Here is a 21,647-nt window from a genome sequence, read left to right as displayed (position 1 = left end):
TGGAAAAACTTTACACCCTTCTTATAGTGTTTTGTATCGAAAAATATATACAAAAAAACCCAGAGTCTATTCTAAGTAATAATCTTGAAAGTATGGCAGATTATTACAAGACTATTGACTTGAGATTTTATGGCCGTTACAAACTTGATTTGTTGCTAACAATCTGCTTGTAGTATCTTTTGCTTGATTTGAGGCATTTGCTTTATTTGAGAGATCTTCTGTTATACGCCCCTGCAAGATGGAGCTGTCATCAGCTAAACCAATCTTGTTTCTAAGAAGTTCAGTTCACTGGTGTGACAGTGGTTTAGTCAGAAGATCTACAAGCTGGTCATGTGTGTTGACATGATGAACATTAAGAATTCCATGTTGAACCATATCACGAACAAAATAGAGGTTGATCTGAATATGTTTCATTCAAGAGTGTTGCACTAGATTAAAACTGAGATGAATTGCTACCAAATTATCACACAGCAGCTTGGGTGGACCTGAAAGTGGAAGACCGAGTTTTTTGAAGAGAGATAGGAGCCACACTGTTTCAGAGGCAGCGTTTGCAAGGGCTCTATATTCAGCTTCAGTTGATGACCTTGCTGTAGCCCTTCGTTTCTTTGAACTACAAGATATAGGATTTACTCCAAGGAAGCTAATATATGCTGATGTGGATGTCCGATCATCAAAGTTGCCCGCCCGACCAGCATCAGAGTAGGTCATGAGATTAAAGCTTGAATTTTTTCTAATATGAATTCCATGAAAAATAGTTTGCTTCAAATAGCGAAGAAGCCTCTTTACAACTATCCAATGAGTAACTGTGGGATTGTGCATAAATTGTGAAAGCTTATTTACACCCTTCTTATAGTGGTTTGTATCGAAAAATATATACAAAACAATCCAGAGTCTATTCTAAGTAAGAGTCCTGGAATTATGGCAGATTATTACAACAGTGTTGACTTGAGATTTTGTGGCCGTTACAACTTTGATTTGTTGCTAACAATCTGCTTGCAGTATCTTTTGCTTGATTTGAGGCATTTGCTTGATTTGAGAGATCTTCCGTTATACACCCCACCTTAAAAAATGTTAAAAAAAATTATATTTTATTAGTGAGATCCACTTTTTTATAAAAGACTAGTATAAAACTTGTCTATTTAAAAATTGTAACTAGCATTACTCATCTCTCAAAATAAAACTAAAAAAAAAAAAAAAACTGAAAAAAGAACCAAAGGGGGACCTGCCCCTCTTAGCAATCATTGTTAATAGTGGCGCAGAAAAAGGAATGCAGGGAAAAGGTTCTGAAGAAAATGAACGTAATAGAGCGCCAAAGCTGGTGAATAATTGAATTGTATTCTATTGTATCATTTACATATCTGTATTGCTATTTATAGACTACAAACTAAAATGAATAAAAGAATGGATTGACAACTCACAGCTTCTAACATAATTATATTTTTCATTTCACTGTTGTATCTTTATCGGGAGGAACCGGTAGGCATCTTAGATCTAATTCCATCGTGCAGTTTCATCATCCCCCCGCAAGATGGAGAGTAGATGTTTATCACTCTTATCTTGGATAGTAATCTATTAAAGGTGGGAGAATGAATTGGCTTGGTCAGCAAGTCGGCTAATTGGTCTGATGAAGAGACATGCGCACTTGAAACTTGCCCAGTTGTGACTTTATCTCGAACTAGATGACAATCTAGTCCGATATGTTTCGTGCGTTCATGAAACTTGAGATTTGCAGCAATGTGTAATGCTGCTAAATTGTCACAATATAAAGTCGCTAGAGCAGAAATGGTAATGCCGAAATCTTGAAGCAAATACCTAAGCCATGTGAGCTCACATACGACAATGGTCATGACCTTGTATTCAGACTTAGCGAATGAGCGGGAAACGGTATTTTGTTTCTTGGATTTTCATGCAAAGAGCGACTTGCCAATGAAGATGCAAAATTCAGTAGTTGATCGCCGCATGTTTAGACAATTTGCCCAATTGGCATATGAGTAGGCCATGAGTTGAAGCTAGGATGTGTTGGAAAAAAAAATCCTTAGCCTGGTGTACCTTTAACATACCGAATGACTTTGATTATGGCATTATAGTGAGGTACTCATGGATTCTCCATGAATTGACTTAGCAAATTTACATTGTAAGTTAGGTCCGAACGTGTATTTGTGAGGTACATGATGAAGACACTAGTAGCTAGAACCTAAATTCCAGAGCATTTCATGATATTTCAGAATAATGTTATACATCACATTATCATTTTATTTTGATCTCAATATGTCAGATATGACACATTTATCATTAATGAATGATAAAAAATTATCCAATAAAGAATTATCTAATAGTGATAAATATATATCATCTTATATAATAGAATGAAAATAAAATAGTAATATAGTATATAAAATTTTCCATTCTTAGGATTTGTAGCTAGGCTTTTTTATGTGCTACGTCCTTGAAAAGCCGTACAAACAAAAACCATTCACCCAATATTCTTAGCTATCATGCTGTTAATTTACTATTGAGTTTCTTTTTTTTTTTTTTAAATCTTTTTGCTATTTAAATTTAAATTAACAATTTCAAAAAATAACCTTCTTGTATGATTTAAAAAAACAAAAACCATTCACCCAATATTCTTAGCTATCATGCTGTTAATTTACTATTGAGTTCCTTTTTTTTTTTTTTTTAAATCTTTTTGCTATTTAAATTTAAATTAACAATTTCAAAAAATAACCTTCTTGTATAATTTAAAAAAAAATAAATTCAATCAATCAACTTAATCATATAATTTAATTAAAAATAAATTTAATTTTTTAAAAATTGACTCAAAGAGCAGAAGAATGTTAATTTTTATAAAATTAAATTAAATTTTAATTAAATTACATGATTATATTGGTTGAGTTTATTTTCTTTAAAATTATGCAAGAAGGTCATGCTCTTGGATTTTTAGTCCAGATTAAATTAACAAAAGAGAAAAAAATAACTAGATAATAAAGCAATAATAAAGAAAATGTAAGGGTATGATAACCCTTGCAACATATAATGTTATCGACAAGTTTTAAATTGGTAAATTTTATGTCGATTTTATTAAAAGGAATTTGTTTTTTTAGACTTTATCAATGTGTGGCTTACCGTTTTTTATAAAAACTTGGGCGAGGCTCGTTTCTTTAAGACATGTACAAATTATTTCTCCTATGATATTTTTAGAATAGAAATTATTTAGTTACAAAAATCATACAAGAGTAAATTCACAAAATATCATATCTTGACATGGTATGTCAGATTGTAAAATTACTTTTATTATAAAATAAATCTAATATATTACATAAAATTATGTCAATTTATAAATTTACTTTTGTACAATTCCTTCATATTTGTAGCACTTCTCTTTTCAAAAATCTTAAAAATCTTGAAAAATACATAATTGCCAAACAAAGCTTAGTTCTCTTTAAAGGTGCCAATCCCCCTCTATATCTCTCCTGTCGAACTAATATCCTATATATTGTTTGGAAAATAATACCTATACGATACTTTTAACAACGTTTTAAATTAGCAACATTTTTATAAAATAATTTCTAAAAATAATATCGTTTTATAGAAATATTCTTAATATCAAAGAAATTATACATGTATTATTACTTATAATTTCTTATTTAAATATTTTTATGATTTTATATTTATAGTATATAAGATCCATGATATTGAATATTAAATAATGCGTATTCTAATCCAACTATTAATTTCAGTGAAATATCTTTCTAAAATTATGGGAAATTCTAAACCCTCTACCCACATCATTCCTGTAAAACTGTAAGGAAAATACTATTGCCTCCTGGTTTTCTTTTCTAGATTTGACCACTTCTGTATTTTATTTTTTTCATAATAATTACGAAAGTTATTTTTTTTTTCTTCAAAAGGGGGAACAAAGCCCCTAGATTTTATATATATCCTCTCTTAAGGTGGAGGGAAACCAATAATTACATTGTGGGAACTTCATAATATAACCAGAAATTTCAAAAAAGAACAACAATAGAAAGTTCAAAGAGCCTATAACCAGTAATTACATTCCAGAAAGCACTACAAAAGCATAAAACCAGTGACCTCCAATAACAGCAAAAAACCAAACAATCATCTAATCTGAGATAGTCCAATCCTGTCAGTTTGAAGGACGCCTCTCAATAGATGGGGAATTGAAGCCATTGACTCCCAATTTTTAGTAAACCCTTGGGATGCTTTGCAAGGAAGTCAACAACTGAGTTTTCTTGCCTATAGATATGCCTCAAGTTAAATGATAGTGGTTGTAAAAGAGCTTGAAGTTCCTCCCAAAATTGTTCCAGGTACCAGATACCACAAGAAGAAGATTTGATCTAATTAATAACCACTTAAGAGTTCATCTCTATCTTCACTCTAGTAACGAGTTTTTGTCGAATAAATCTGAGCCCATGTAGCAGAGATAAAAAATTCTGCACTTGTGTTTGTGCCGTGCCCAATGGAAGCTGCAAACACTACGATCAACCTCCTAGATTCATCTCTTACTACCCGTCCAACACTTGTCATGCCAGGATTCCCTCTACTACTCCCATCAACATTTAGTTTAAACCAACCCGAACGTGATTTTTGCCAAGCAACGAACAAAATAGGTTTAAACTTTGGGACTTTATAGGGTATGTTCAAGTCTACAAGGACTCTTTCATCCCTTGCACTGAATTTTTTAACAACCTTAAGCTTTTCACTTAATTTCTCAATCTAGTACTTTATTTGTCTCCAAGTTTCCTCTATGTTAATGCATCTTCCTTCCATTCTCACATTACATCTTCTTAGCCATAGCTGTCAAGTGACTATAGATGGGATTATACCGATTAGTTGGCCCTTTGTAGTGAACTTGGAAGCTTTGTTTAACCAAACTTGCACCACCTCGTACTAACTTTGGAACTGTCTCCAAGGCTACCCTATCTATTTAGCACATCTCTCCCATACTGCCTTTGCCACCTCACCAATAGCCAATACATGGTTAAGGTCTTCATATCCTCCTTTTTCACAATAATTACACTTTGAAATAATAGGAATACCTGTACGTCTAATACGATCATCCACACTTAGCGCGTTGTTGATGCTTTTCCACATGGTAATAGTAGTATTTTTAGGGAGACTCCAGTGCCATATCCATGGGGGCCAAGTCAGTTTGGGAGCTTTGACCCTGACTACCTCCCAGACACTTTTTGTAGTAAAGATCCCATCCTCCTTAGCCGTCTAGATAAGCATATCCACTCCTTTTCGGCGACTCAAAGATTGTACTATTTCTCCTGCTTTTTGGACGCCAATAAGACTAGTAAGAAGATTTATATCCCACTCACCATTCAGCCTGCACTCCTTCAGTTTTATACCAGGACTACCATTGATTAGTAAAGTCTCACTAATAGTCTCATCTCCTAACCATTTGTCAAACCAAAAGGATACCAAACCTTCTCTCGGTCTCCACTTTGATTTTTCAAGAATGGATGGGACACTTCTTAATACCATTTTCTAAAACTCACTATCTTTATTCGGATTTATTAAGAAAACATGATCATTTTTCACATGTTTTGCCTTAAAAAACCTTGACCATAGAGAGTTTTCTGTTAGTAGCCTCCATGCAAATTTCATATGTAGAGCTTTTTGAGTATCCTAGAGGATCTGAACCCCAATGCCCCCTTACTCAACTGGCTTGCATATTTTTTTCCTAGCTCTCCAATGTCTTTTTGGTTTCCCATCCTTGTAGCCCCAGAAAAAATACTCAAGCACTTATTGATGTGTGCTATGACAGAGTTTGGTATTTGTAGGATGTAAATGAGATGAATAGGAATACTACTTTGCACCTGCTTGATGAGAAGTAATCTAGCTCCATTAGACAATAAACATGTAGACCAACCTCCAATTTTCTCCTGAATTTTTCCCACCAACTCCTAAAAATGTGACGCCTTCAATCCTCTCTCTATGATAGGTATTCCTAGATACTTGAAAGGAAAGGATCCCTCTGAAAAACCCGTGAGTTCCAATAGCTCCAGTCTTCTTGTTGTGGATATGTATTTAGAGAAGAACACATAACTTTTCTCTTTACTCACCACTTGTCCCGACTAACCTTCATATACTGCAAGCGTCTTAGAAATAGTGTGGAAAGATTCTTTACTACCATTAGCAAAAATCATGATGTCATCCACGTACAATAGATGAGAGATAATGGGAGCCTCTCTAGGATGATTAAATGGCCTTATTTTTCCTTCTTGAAATTTTTTCTTTAGCAACCTTGAGAGAATCTCTTCCACAACAATAAAGAGATAAGGGGAAACATGATCACCTTGTTTCTGACCACGACCCTCTTGAAAATAGCCTTTAGGAGTACCATTCATAACCATAGAAAACCAAGGGGAAGATATACATAGTCAAATCAAACTACAAACCTACGGAGAAAACCCAAATGTTGCCAAAACACTTATTAGGAACTCTTAATCCACACTATCATATGTTTTAACCATATCAATCTTCAGGACAACATTCCTACATCTGACAGGTTTGTTTATAGACTGAACCATCTTCTGTGTCAAACTGATATTCTCAAAGATGCTTCTCCCTTTAGTAAAGGCTCCTTGCTCTTGGGAAACTATTTGGGATAGCAAAGAGGATAGTTGACCCACTAATATCTTTGTGCAAATTTTATAAAATATTGAGTAAAGACTTATGCGTCGAAATTTGTCAAAACCTCTTGGGTTCTCATCCTTTGGAATCAAGACCAAGAAAGAAGAAGAGAACCCTCTAGGCAGGGTTACCTTTGAAGAAGTCATGGACAGCTGCTACAACATCCTCCGCTACAATCTTCCAACAAGATTTATAAAAACTAGAGCCAAACCCATCCAGACCCGGGCTACTATCAACTGGAGTGGAGAACACTGCTTCCTTTATCTCTTGGACTGAAGGACTCTCTAGAATCCGCCTATTATCCGATGAGCTCACCACAGGTGAAACTATACAAGATATGTGAGGTAAAACACAAGGAGAATAAGCTGCCAGGAAATTTTGAAAATAATCCACAACCCCTAAATGGATTTCTTCCGGGGTCTTCAACCATCTATCCTCCCATATTTTCATCTCCCTTACTATCTTGTGGTTTTTGGAAGCCAAGGCCCGGAAGAATTGAGAGTTTCCTTCCCCCTTCTCTAGCCATTTTTTTTTTTTTTTTTTTGCTTGTTGGGCAAGGCGGGTCTCTTCCATACTTTCCCAAGTGTATAACTCAGCCTTTGATGCCAACAAATCGAGTTCCATGTCTTCAGAGAAACCAAATTAAAGTTGTTCTTCCAAACAAACTATCCTCTCCTCAAGCCATTGTATGTGATCACATGTCCAACCAAACACTTTTTTATTTTATCTCCTCAACACCCCTTTTATATATTTTAGTTTTTTTTTCCAGCCTTACCATACCATGGCCAAACTGAGATTTGCCCCAAGTATCACACACACAATTATGGAAGAGCTTACGAGAGGTCCACATTTGTTGGAACTTAAAAGGAATAAATCCATATGGCTTGTTTCTTTGCTCCAAAGATACTACCAAAGGCGAATGATCCGAACTTTGTCATAGAAAGCAAGAAAGCAACACCCCTGGAAAATCCAGCAACAAGGAAGAATTTGCCAAGGTCCAATCCAGCCTTGCCCAACTTCAAGCTCTACCTTGATGTCTATTGCAACATGACATCATATTTCCTTCATAATTCGCTTCAACCAATCCCACCACATCTATGAAATCATTAAACTCCCCTTAGCAATATTCGGTCTAGGCCTCCCTCCAATCCTCTCACCATCATTACGAATGATGTTAAAATCTCCCATGATGATCCAAGGTGCATTAGCAATATGCACACAACTCAAATCTTCCCATAGCTACCTACGATCCAGATATGAGCATTTAGCATATACAAAAGTAATAGCCACTTGCTTGTCCTTCTCTTTAACTAATATTATTATACTTTGACCCGAATTACCAGGCACAACTATACTCCCATTGGTTTTCATCATTACCCATAATTTCTCTCCATCTCGCTCATTTGAAATACCATCCCTAAAATCCATACGTTGTTGAAGTCGACTCATATCGTGTTCACTAATAAAAGGTTCAGCCACAGCTATCACACTTGGTTTATGCCCTTTTATCATTTTTAACAAGTGTTTTCTAGAGGTACTCAGCCCTTTTAAATTCCAATACAATATTGGATTCATTGGTCTAGTTTGGAGGGTCTGTTTTTGGCCTTAACAGAGCTCCTATTTTTTACTTCTACTTCCCCTTCTATATCTGAGCTAATATCATGATCTTTTTGCAATTTTCCCAATTCATTTCATTCTCCAAAATCTGATAGGGAGTAGATTACCACAGAAAATAGCAAGTCTTCCTCCTGTGTATCTATACCAGGTACATATGAACCTGTCCCCTGCTATTCTACTTCCTTGAGGGCCGCCAAGTTAGGCTCCAGAAAGACACAATCTTTCTGCAACCGGTTAGTGCATCCATCTGCCAACTTTACTCGAGGACTAATCTGTATACCAACATCTTCATGTACCTGCTCTAAATCCCTTTCTTCTAACTCTTCAATCAATATAGTATCGCCCTTTTCCAAACCTTCCTTGTCAAAGCACATATTATGTTCTATCCCTTCCATGTCTATTTGCCCACTTGATTCTCCCACCAAAACAACATCATTTAGATTTCTGGTTTCCATTATAACGACCACATTATTTTCTAGGTTTAGTATCAAATTTCCAGCAGTCTTTTCCTCTATTGCCAGGCCTTTCTTCTCCCATCTTCTCCCACCAACTATCACCTTCTTCTTTCCTTCATCACCTTGTCTATTCTCCATTTCTTTTTTTTTTTACATATACTGCCACTATGTCCTTGCTTATTGCAACCGGGGCAATAAGTTGGCAGAGTCTCATAAATCACAGATTGGTATCGACTTAGAGTGGCCCTTGGAATACCAATCCTGAAGCCCTCTATTGGCTTCAACGATGCATCCATCTCGATACATACTCTCGCTTCATCTGTCCAAGTAGCACACCTCGTGCTGTTATCACTACGTAAGTAATTTCCCATTGCTAGCACAAGATTAAGCAAAAAATCCTCATGATAAAAATTGGGAGGCAACCGCGGAAAAAATACCCAACCATGGACCAATGATGAATCCTTTTCCTCTGAAAATTTGTAGACCATTTGAATAGAGGAAAGGGTGTACCTTCGATGTCGCATGCCTCCCGAGAAAAGCTTTGCAAAAATCCTCCTCTTTTGCAAATCTGAGAAACACATGCTGTGGAGTCTGCATGCTAGAAACGACCGATTGAGACACCAGCCCCCATCGATTGCGGATGAAAGCTCGGATTACGTCCAAAGATGGGCGTTGATGGAGAAATTTCATTACCAATGAATATCGGAATAGCTGAGCAGATCTATATGTTCCTCCTTCGAGAAGTTGATATAAGTTTCTCCTCCGATGGATTTCTGCACACGCAGTGGTATCTCCATTACAGGTAGTGGAATTGGCATCTGAGACACTATTTTCGAGAAAGATCTAGGCCTTAGAGGCAAGGGACCCTTGAGGGCCCCTACGGCTGACATCCCCCCAATGTAAACCCTAGGAAAGAAAATATTTTCACCCCACGTGACCCACGTGATGTCCAAAGATCACATAATTAAGGAACTGATTACTATTAAATTTGTATATTTTTTAAAAAATATCTAAAGATGTCTAAAACATGCCTAAAAGAAGAAAAAAAAATTACAATTGCAATAAGGGCACATCCAACACTACATAATTGACAGCAGAGTAGCAACGATCCAAAAATCTAAAGGGTAATTTTTTTAAATCGTGTGAGGTAATTTTTTATTCTTTATTATTTATTTATTTTTAAGTTTAGAGTTGACACGTGAAATTAAAAAATTAAAAAATTGATGTCATTTTTACTTGTCGCTTATGGAATATGTGACGATCGGGGCCCTTTCTTTATTCTTCTTTCGATGAAACGTGAACGGAGAGAGAGAGAGAGATAACAAATTATACAAACCTGATAATTGTTACAAAAAACTTTAAAATTTTTAAAAGAGGTCAAAATCCTAGGATCATTTTTGTTGTTAATTAAGCTGCTGTGACCTTTCTGAATATCTATAGTTAGGTTAGTCAAATACGTAGGGTATGTTTCGAGTATACTTGGCCTAGTGGGATGATCATTCTCCCTGATTTGTAAATGATATATATTGAGAAATAAATCGACCTTTTAGATCAAAAAAAATTCTATACATCATATTATCATCTTACTTTTATCCTACTATATAAGTATGTGATGTGTCACATCTTATATAATGGGATAAAAGTGATATGAGAGTATAATATATAGTATCATTCATTTTTTTTATAAAAAAAAAAAAAAAACAAAAGAGATGAATGCTAGATAAAATTTTAAGATACGCAAGTTTTGCGCCCTTATTTTTATGTAGACTTTATATTTATGATCCACTTTTTAAAAAATAAATATACGAAATTTACACATCTTAAAGCTATAAATATTATTTTCTTTTTAAAGAAATTGGTAGTATTATAGGAAGGAAAATGATTGAGAAATCGAGAACTGTGCTCCCTATTTTGACCGATATATTTTTTTTCTTAGTTAATGACTAATGAAATGATTATTAGTAAATAGTTTTTTTAAAATATTTAAAGAAATTAAAAAATTATTTTAAAAATTAAAAAAATTACATCTTACATCATCGGTAAATGCAAAGCACCATTCTCGATCCGCTACCATTATCCTTATATGATAAAAGAATATTTGTAGTAACTGATCATGTGGGTAACTATTCCTTGGTACAGTACTACAGCCTAGTAAAGGCTTCTAATAAGTACTGTTGATCAAACCTAGCTAGGTATCTACAGACCCTCTATAAATTATAGAAGTATTATATATTATCAATAAATATACTAATTGTATCAAAAAAAAAAAAATATGGTTAAAATATCGCGGTACAGATATTAATTAATAAGAATATAATAAAAGAGCAAATTGCCAAGTTGCCAACTTCAAAAATTAAAACGAAAACGCGTGTATATAAATATACATGTTTCTGTCATGAATGAAAATGGACGTAGCTGTTTTATTGTAAATGGGTGGGCTTTCAAGGCCAACTTGGAGAGAGAGAGAGAGAGATGTGGGGCAAAAGTTTCAACAAAATATGGTAAAAGCTAGAAAGCTCCAAAAGACAGTTAACGTTTCCTCTACCTTTTTTCATTTATAGCTGAGAGTTTTTTTTTTTTTTTTTTTTTCCTCGTCTTCTTCTTCAGTCTTCTCTCTGTTTGTAACAATCTCACTCTTTTCTCAACGATTTAATTATAAATGAAAATGACATTTTCAGCAATTTTTAGTACATTTGTGACAAACTAAAATAGTTAGAAATAGGTATTTTTTGCGACGATTTTTGTATATTGTTGAAGTTGGTTAGAAATGATACTTTAATTTCGTTGAAAATATAGCGAATTAAAAATCGTCAAAATTGATCAAATACAACAATTATTATGAATATTTGCGAAGATTTTGAGAGCTGAAAAAAATCTGATTTCTTGTAATACAGAGTAAGCAATCAGAGTTAATTCTAATATTGATTGTAATAGCATTGAAATCATTACTTATTTTAAAATTTTAAATTAATAAGAGAAAATATATTTGCAAGTGTGAATTGTGTAATTACTGCGTAATCGCTTTGAAAAAAATGAATAAAACATGAGACCTACAAATTTAATTATTTATATTTTTTATTATACAATAATTACATAAATGGAAAGGATTATTTTTTAAATAGGAAGAATTCATTTTCTTTATTTTTTCTTTTATTTAGGAAGAAGAAAAAACAGAGACAAATTAGGTAGTAGATTCCGCACTCAATGCATTCATTCCACTCTTTATGAGATTTCAAGACTACATTAAACTACGCATTGAAAGTATGGCCGCATTTTTCTACATAAACTACATTTAATATATAACACCTACCTATCGTACCATAATTATAAAAGGACACTACATTTATCTTTGAAATTCATTATCAGCAAGAACTACTTCAAGTTCTAATCAAGAGCATTGATTCACAGTAACTTATCTAAAGTGTCATTTAAAATAACTAATCGATCAAAACCTACTTTTTATTTTAGTGACAATTTTTACAACCCACTATATATCAGCTTATTTATTCTTTTTCTATATCATTTAAATATTATTTTTTTATTTATTTCAAGTATTTTTTTAATTATCATTAAATTTGTAATATTCTCATATCTTTTAATATTTCTATATATATTAGCTAGTGTGATCACAATATTTCGCGCTTGCCAAAATGACATCAATAAAAAATAAAAAATAAAATAAAGATGGAAAAAACTCATTCATCCTGTTTTTTGTGAGTTTTTTTTTTTATCTATTTATCATGTTTTGAAAAATTTTTAACGAGTATTTTTCTTTTTATTAAAATTAATATTCTAATAGTATTATAAATTTTTCATATTTTATGAATAAAAGTGTAAATATAAGAAATATAAAGAAAGATCAAGAAAAAGAAAAAAAAAATTATATAGGTGAATCGTGCATGTTAAATGTAGAGAAACACTTGAACTCATATGTATTTTACATTAATTTTAAATAATCCATGGAAGCCTTGTTTTAAGATGTTGCTAATTATTTTACAAAATATTGCAAAATAGAGAATCCATTGAGAGTGCTGTAACATTACTCTCATATGGTTCTCAATTTTAAAAGGTGTACCGCCATTGATTAGATGCGAAATGGTGTAATGTTTAATTTGATTCGATGTAAAAAATAATATGTAGATGTTTTATATATGAAAAATAATATTGACAGTTATAAGATATGTAGTCCAGTGCAATACTCCATTTAAAAAAAACGAGTAAATCTCGACCACAGATCAAAAAATTATTTTTTAATAATAGATCTTTTTTTTTTTAAAAGGGAGTGCACAAGCTAGCTTTGCACACTCTAAAATTATATTTAATATTACTCTTTATATATATATAAGTTTATTTATAAATTACTAAAATAATTATTTTTTTATTAAAATAAATTTAATTTTATTATAAAATAATTATTTTTATTACAAATAACTTGTCACAAATCATTATAATATTAAAACCACATCATTCTAGATGATGAACAAAAGATACTCAAGTAACTATATGATCTATGATTATTGTTGTCAGATTATTTATGGTAAGAGATTGATATCTCTGTACGTCTCTTGAATGCTGAAAGCTTGCTCTGCCGGTGCCTTCTCGATCCATTTGCTTCACAAAATGATACTATTGATGATGAAAGGAACAGTTTTTTTTTTCCCCCTTCCTCTCTCTCTTCTTCTCTCTACCTTTCCAAGCAAGCATATTATAGATATATTTAATAGTTACAAAATATAATAATTAACAAGAGACTCCAATATTCATTCCAAACTAATAAATACAACACAAGATATAAAAAAGAGAGATATAGGGCCAATAACTTGACCCCCACACATTTTCTACAAGAAGAAGTTGCTTGAAGTAATTTTGATATAGTATGAAAAATAGACTATAATACTACCACTAAAAGTCACAATAAAATGATTTGTACTGCATTTTGCTGGTTTGTACAGACTACAAGAGACTTCCATTATGGCCTCGAAAATATTGTGCGTGGCGACAACAAACACTTCTCGATGCGGCGGCGTGTGGATATGATGTGCAGTTTGAGCCGCGTGTGTAATGAACGTGCAACTCCTTTCGACATTCTGCTTTGGTCGTCTGAAGGATTGGCGGCTGATAAAGCTACGGTGGGGCCCCTGGCGGTCGTGGAGGGCTAAAAAACAATAGATCGGTGTTTCTCCTCGTTATGGACAAAAAACAAAATGAAAACAGAAAAAAAAAATGAACTGGACAATATCTGGATAAGCCAAACAGAAGGAGGGAGGGAGGGAGGAGCTCAGGGTGGAGAAGATGTGATGTTTGGATTTTGAGTTGAGAGCAAAATCGCCTTGAGAGAAAAAATAAAAACTGTTGGGTCACGAATATATTGATTGGGGTTTGTTAGGCGTAATGATCAGTTATTAAAGGAATTTTACGAATATCATTATTTTATGCGTAATATTTCTGGTTCTCTAATTTTAAAACACTTTTAGCATTTTGAATGAAATTATGTCAAATCTCAAATATGTCCTTACGAAATTGCAATAAAGTTTAAGAAAAATTATATTTATAATTTTAGGATGGGTAAATCTTGTATATATATATTTTTTTATAAAAAAGAATAAATCTGAAAGATATATAAAAAATTATTTTTTTATAGTAAATTTCACTTTTATTTATTTATTTATTTATTTTTATAAACAACCTTTCATTAGAAAGCATTACAAGGAATTCTTATTAAGGCCTCGTTTCTTTTCATAATAATTCTCAATTCATTTCATCTAATCATTACAACTTTTTCAAATTTTGATACAAAATAAAATAAACAATTCAACTTTTTCAAATCATAAAATAAAAAAATATTTAAAAAAATATTCTAATAATATTTTATTCAACTTTCAACTTTCATTTCAATCCATATAACTCATCTTACATATATATATGTATGTATGTATGTATGTGGAGTTTTACTACTCATTATCTCCATATGTTATACATCATACTTATTTTTATTTTTTAAAAAAATTTTTAAAATTTTGTTTTGTATAAATTAATTAAGTTCTTATATTTATCACATTTAATATGTATGATATATGGTGTGAAGAGAGTGAATATAAATTTTAACAAAAATTCTACTTACAACCGGTTTGGGGAACCTCGGTGCCACCGTGTCCTACGTGGAACGTTTTAAAAATGGTGTCGTTCTAAATTAATCTAAAGCAACGGTTGAATCCCCTCCAACATCCCCCGAATTTGAATCCCCCTCCATCTCAGTCGAAACCCTCATCCCCATTCTCTTCATCTTCTCCATTCCCATCTTCTTCCCCACGAAGCCAGCCTCTTCGTCTTCTCCATTTCAAAGAGTCTCTTTGTCTTCGATTTCGCTCCCAAGAGCCACGAACCCAGCAACCAATGAACCCACCCGTCGGCTTCGTCTTCGTGTGTCTTCGTCTTCTCCACGAAGTGGGTCTTCGTCTTTGATTTCGCTCCCAAGAGCCACAAACCCCTTTCATCTTCCCACAGAGCACCGAAACCTTAACCCTAAAAAATCAGGTTAGTTTTCTACTTTTTATGTGTTTTGATTTTAGTTTCCAACATACATTCTATCGGTATGGTATAAAGGACTTAGCAATCTATTTTTTATCTTAGTTCTCGGTATCAACTTTTTTATCTCTTGCTTTGCTGTATTTGGAGTTTCCCTCCTCTGCTGTATTATTCTTTAGTTAATATAATTATTATCATTTTATCGTCCACACCATTGTCATCCTTTCCATTGTTGTCATCACTAGTTACTATCTAACAAAAAATAAAGAATTACTTCCTTCTTTAGAGATATGAAAACGGCAAAAAATATATGCTTGGTTTGAGATCTCCCCTTTGGAATTTACATATGCCAGAGCCTATTATTTGCCTTACCTCTCTAAGCAAGTATAGATATGACAGTTTTTGTAATAGGTTGCCTAAGAGAACTGGAATCGTTGAGCTGTGTAATTTTAAGCCACTAATGAATTCATATTGGACCTCTTCTTTGCCAAATTCATTGTTGGATTAGATAGACATCACTTCTTTGCATGCAGTCTACACTCTATATACTAAATTGAGTCACGGCTATCATATTTTTTCCTAAAATAATGTGTGAATACATATATATGTATAACATGAGATTATGCATATGCTTGTCTTAGAGAGTTGGACGTGTTAAAAAAATTCATGGCAATGTTTGAGTATGTTGTAATTCTTAAGCGGTGTCTAGTTCGAATTTATACTCTCCCTGAGTTTTCCTTTAGTAACTCATGATCCATATCGCATAATTTGCCTTTGGGTGTGGCTCAACCTTGAAGGAGAATTCCTTTATTGCTTTTCCTGATACGGCACTAATAGAACACTGAGTGTTTGTTGCCTACTAAAATAATTGTTGTTCCTGCGGAAATAAGTGTTTTTTTCAAAGGAAATGGGCATTGAGAATTTGCTTGGTGATGCCAAAAACTTATCTCTCCTCTTGCATTGAAAAACGTTGTTTTTCTGGCATTTGGACTTGTGCTTGTGGTAAAAGTTAAGACCAATATTCTTGCTTAAAACAGTATCTTGATGCATTGAACCACTATTAGTATAGATGGTAAACAGGTATTATCGATTCCATTTTCTGTAAAAATTGAATAGACATAGCAGTGTTGTGAAAATTGAATAATCTTGATGTGATTTGAGATGGTTCTCTGTTTTTTCTTTTGACACTAAGAGTTGGCACCTTTAATTTTTTTCGTATATTAACTGGCATTTATAGGCTTAATATCACTTACATTTATAGAAGTGTCTCAACAAAAGACTTTGAACGTTTTTGTCGTTAGTACTAGTTCCCCTTTTTCAGTATATTTACTTTCTTAAATTTGACTAATGTTTTTAGCATTTTTGCTACAGTTGATCCATATTGTCTAGTAGTCTGCTACTTGTCATTTTAGGCTACGTCTTACCTTTTATTTTCCTAACAAATTGACAATTAATTTCTAATTTGCTTTATTAATTTACCTCAATGTCTAATTTGCTTTATTATGCCTACAGACAAACACCATGCGAAGTGTACGACGCCGGCCAACTCCTTCTGCTCCCGACCAATCACTGTTCCATAATGCTCGGGCTCAGCAACTATACACTGAAAATTTTTCCAAGCGCAATCCCATTATTGAGCGTGAGGTCAATCTAGGTGAGCTTGAAGAGACTATACTGCCACATATCTTTTAGTCTCGCCAGTGAGTATCATTAACCATTGGTCTCCCCCCTCAGTCTGTGGAGTTGGTCCGGGAGTTTTACTCCAACATTCATGCTATGGCACCTAATGGTTCCTTTGACGTCACTCTCCGGAAAATCCAAATCCGAGTCAGTCCGGGCACGTTAGCTGATTTGCTTAATGCCCCTCGTGTTACCGAGGCCCCATATCCGTATGGTAGCACCTTTGGTCCTAGCAACCCTACTATCTACGCCAAGTTGTGTGGAGATGAATGGGCTTGGGATGGTCGGACACCCATTCCTGCCAAAAATTTCTCACCTGACTAACTCCTTCTTAGTAGGGTCATCCTTACTAACCTTTACCCAACCAACCATCATAGTGATGTCGGCCTTGACAGAGCCAGCTTGCTTTATGCACTGATCAATGACGTTCCCATCGATCTGGGAAGTCATATTTGCAAGGTCATTTTAGAGACTCATCAGTCCAATAAAACTCGGTCGGGATTGCCTTTTGCGAGTCTTATCACTCGAATTGCGAACTTTTACTCTGTTCCAATCCCTCTGCAAGTTCAAGCTTGAGCGACGATCAAGCGAAGATCGAGCGTGAGTCTCTGAGACATCTCAAGTCGAATTGAACCAGGATAAACCAAGTCAGAGACTCACGCTCGACTTTCGCTCGATAGTCGCTTGAGCTTGATCAAGTTCAAGCTCGAGCAACGATCAAGCGAAGATCGAGCGTGAGTCTCTGGGACATCTTAAGTCGAATTGAACCTGGATATAACCAAGTCAGAGAGCTGAACCTACTAAAAAGTCACATTTGCTTTAAAAAAAACTCTTTCAATTACACAAAACTCCAACCTACTATATATGAATGCCCATCCAACATAAGCATTCCCATATCTAACAGTCTCATTTGCTAAAAAAAAAAAGTCAAATTCAATTACACAACTCCAACCTGCTATATTTGGCCACTCAAAGATTGCCATAATTCTATATACATCAGAAAAATGGTCATATACATAGACAAAATTATTGAAAGTTTTGATACATATTGGATCCTTAAAACTGCTTCTAACTCCTAGCTATATGAGACTTCGAAAATACAGTCAAAACTCAAATCTACTTGTAACTCCCAGAATCATAGCATCAGTTTTCATAATTCCTGTCAAGCCAAAGCTAATTTAGATTGTCGTTCCAAGTGATATAAATATACATCAGACAAAATTGAATATTTCCAAAACGAAATGGAAGGACATTTCCATTTTTTTTGTTTTGATTAATTACAAAAACATACCCATGATAATCATATCATTGCCTTAGTTGTGAGCCATCAAACTCAACGTGCTGCAGTTGTGATCCATCCAACCCAAATTGCATCTGTAAAAAATATTAACTCATATATTAATGCTTAGCTCGACTAATGTCATTAAAACACCAATAAAGTGTGGATCCACTTACACTTTCTTGACTTTGAATTACTGTTTCTCGGGGCTGCGTTACACTGCAATAAATCATAAAAATAAGTATAAATTAAATATATACTTACTATATTACCTGGACGTGTCCAACATTGGAGACATCCAAATTGGACGGGCCAAATAGCATCTTGCACGTGTCCACGACTGGTGTATCTTCCCCATCTTGCTAATAAAATAGAAACAAATCTGTCAGATAGCATTTATATGAAAATTTAAATAAACTATTTAATATTACAAAGCTACACCTGTTTGCATTTTCCCTTTCCCTGCGCTTTCTTCGTCTTCTCCTTAACTTTCCGCAGATCTCTCTCCATCCTGGATGCTTTTCTCAGAGATGGGGGTCTACCTTTTCCTCGCACAACACGTGGACTAAGTGCTTTTGTTGAACTACCAATTGTCGTTGTGTCCTTTGTCTTGCCATCAACATTTAAACACTTTTCAATCATCGATGCAGGTTCTTGGTTCGCTTCATATAGGTCAATCATTGCATTTAACTTAGTCGTTGCATCCTCCGTATACTTTTTCGAACTCGCCGCACAAGTAATCATCTTATAACAGATATTCAACAGACTTGAATATCTATTAGCATCTTCCCGTTGATCCCCTACATCATAGCTGCTGTGGATTAATGTCTATCTTCTTTTGATATCCTTCCTCCATCGATCCAAAATGTACCTATCTGGGATTGTCTTAATCCCGTTACATTTGAAGACGGCGAAGATGTACCGGCACACTATCCCCCTCATTTCAAATAAACCACAAGTACACTTGGCGACTGCATCGTCCTCACTAAAATCCACTGAATGTGTAACCAGCTTAGTGAAATCTTCGACATGAACTTCATCCTCTACCAGATAGGTCTTGACTGTAGCATCCACTTTCAGTAAAACTGGGTCCAAGTCGATAATGCCAGTAAGTTGCTGTTGAACTTCTCTGAATTTAGATTTGTGTACAAATCTTGATATCTCTTTTCAATTGGAGATATAGAGATGCAGGGAATTGTGACGTTAAATAACTGGAAGTCCGTACAATTTTCGTTCTCAATCTTCTTTTTCAAGGCATTATCATACTGATCGACAAACTCTTTCAAGTTTGTATAAGCATGAACATACCCATCAAAAAAGGCATTCATGCTCTCTCTCCGCTGCATTATACTCATTCCAGTCCAAAAAACATTCTTCAAGAATGCCGGTACCCAATGCTCACGCTCAGTGTATAAACTCTGCAACCAGACATTCTCATGCAAGCTGTACGTGCTAATCAACTGATTCCAATATTTTTCAAACTCATCTGGCGTTTGGGTATCATATACAGATTTTATCAGTGCAGTTTTCATTCCAGTTTTGTAAGAACTATAACAGCCAAGCCTTTCAGAGACTTTCTTTAAGATATGCCACAGGCAAAATCTATGTCGGCTTTCTGGGAAAACTATTGCAATTGCATTTTTCATGGCTCTATCTTGGTCAGTGATAATAGCCTTCGGCGCTATACCATCCATACACTGCAACCATGTTTGGAATAACCACACGAAAGTCTCAGTATCCTCAGAGGAAATCAAGGCAGCTCCCAACAAAATTGACTGCCCATGGTGGTTTACACCAACAAATGACGCAAAGGGCATCCCATATCGGTTCGTCAAGTATGTGGTGTCGAATGTTACGACATCTCCGAAATATTGGTAGGCTACTACTCTACTACGGGGGTCTGCCCAGAATATATTTTTTAACCTCCCTTCATCATCCAAGTCCATTAGTGCAACGAACCCCAGATTGTTAAATTGCATCCGTAAAAAGTAGTCTCGAAGCGCTCCCTCACCACCTACGCTCAGTCGTAGATGTCGTGCCTTGTCGATGTAGTTACGGCAATCCTTTTTCCAAAAATGGGAGGTTCTCAAAACCTCCCATGCCAACAACAAGAGACCCGAAACTCTTATTCATTCGGATGACGGCCAAATCATTCATATCTAGAACCCTTTTAACATATTCACTCACTTCTCTATTACATTAAAAGAAGCGAGATTTCTTTGGACTGGACCTGTGGTTGTGGATATTGTGAATTGTAGTCAGCCGAAACTTTCCATCAACAACTTTTAACGCATTAATTTTTGCCTTACATTTCGTCTTTCCTGTCAGACGTGGGTTGGCGACATTTATAGTCCTATTCCGGGCCTTGCCTCCACGGGCACAGGCAATGGTGACATATCTAACAGTTTGATCCTCTCCCCTCTCACTCCTTTTTGTCATCACCCCAAATCCGCGTTTTTGACCATATTCCTCATAATAACTCATTAAATCTTCTAAGGAATTAAACTCCATCCCCGAAACTGGCTCATCATCACCATCCATTTGCACTTTCTCTGATGTTCTGGCACTACCACACTTGATTTCTTCTGCATCTGGTCTATCAGGATGAATTTCTTCAACTCTAGAAGATGTAGCTGGCGATTCAGTTTCCCCAACTGAGGGTCTATTATCCTCCGTACCCAGAAATCTGCTTGTAACATAGGTATTGCTGAGAGACAACTGGCTTTCCATGCCATGTTGAAATGTGTAACTAGCATTCTGGCAAAAAGAAAAAAAAATGCAATTCAACTCTTCAAAAAAACCAACTTATTAAAATTAAACGGAAAACATGACATCACCACCTGTACATTGCTTGGATATTGGTTGACAGCGGGAAATGGGAGAAAACCCGGTGACCACGTAGGCACTGGTCCATAGTAACCATGCATTGGGATGTTTGGAGAAGTTGATGGTATGTCCTGAAATGTTATTGGATAAATTATTGATGTGTTGAGAAAATAAATATCAACTTATCTCGAATCTAATGTTATTGATATATTAGATAAAATAACATACTGCGGATGGGGGTCCATAATAACCGTGCATTGGGATGTTTGGAGAAGTTGATGGTATGTCCTGAAATGTGTTTGGATAAATTATTGATGTGTTGAGAAAATAAATATCAACTAATCTCGAATCTAACGTTATTGATATATTGCAAATAAAATAACATACCACGGATGGAGGATTTGAGCTAGATGGTCTTAACGTAGATGGATGTTCTTTTCCTTTTTCCATGCTGTGAGGGAGACAAATGCATCTTGTCAATAGCAATATTGTATAACTCTAACCACATTAAAATCTATGAACTGGTACAATAGATCTCATTTCAAATAAAATGTTTTATATTTATTTCATTCATGAGCATGTGGCGATGCAAAGTTTAATAT

At 34.6% G+C, this 21,647-nt stretch overlaps 1 protein-coding gene across 1 annotated transcript; it reads right to left on the bottom strand.

The window, feature by feature from the left end:
- Window positions 1-19,047: 19,047 nt before the first annotated feature.
- LOC121258718 (protein FAR1-RELATED SEQUENCE 5-like) lies at window positions 19,048-21,341 on the bottom strand. Its single transcript, XM_041160262.1, has 5 exons — window positions 21,274-21,341; window positions 21,060-21,176; window positions 20,450-20,976; window positions 19,432-20,343; window positions 19,048-19,348 (listed from the first exon to the last, which is right to left on the bottom strand). Exons 1-5 carry the CDS (start codon window positions 21,301-21,303, stop codon window positions 19,048-19,050), a joined length of 1,887 nt encoding a protein of 628 aa, XP_041016196.1. The 5' UTR covers window positions 21,304-21,341.
- Between the last annotated feature and the right edge of the window lie 306 nt (window positions 21,342-21,647).

This window comes from Juglans microcarpa x Juglans regia, chromosome 3S, assembly GCF_004785595.1.
Source record: "Juglans microcarpa x Juglans regia isolate MS1-56 chromosome 3S, Jm3101_v1.0, whole genome shotgun sequence".
Lineage (NCBI taxonomy): Eukaryota > Viridiplantae > Streptophyta > Magnoliopsida > Fagales > Juglandaceae > Juglans > Juglans microcarpa x Juglans regia.
This window is presented reverse-complemented; position numbering and strand designations above follow the sequence as displayed.

Bases quoted from the DNA above. Each gene is read 5' to 3' on its own strand.
- LOC121258718 (XM_041160262.1), bottom strand. From the start codon at position 21,303: ATGCACGGTTATTATGGACCCCCATCCGCA. The intron at 20,977-21,059 runs GTGGTGATGTCA...TCTTTTTGCCAG, and splicing joins AATATCCAAGCAATGTACAG to AATGCTAGTTACACATTTCA. The intron at 20,344-20,449 runs GTCCAGTCCAAA...CGAATGAATAAG, and splicing joins CACAATATCCACAACCACAG to AGTTTCGGGTCTCTTGTTGT.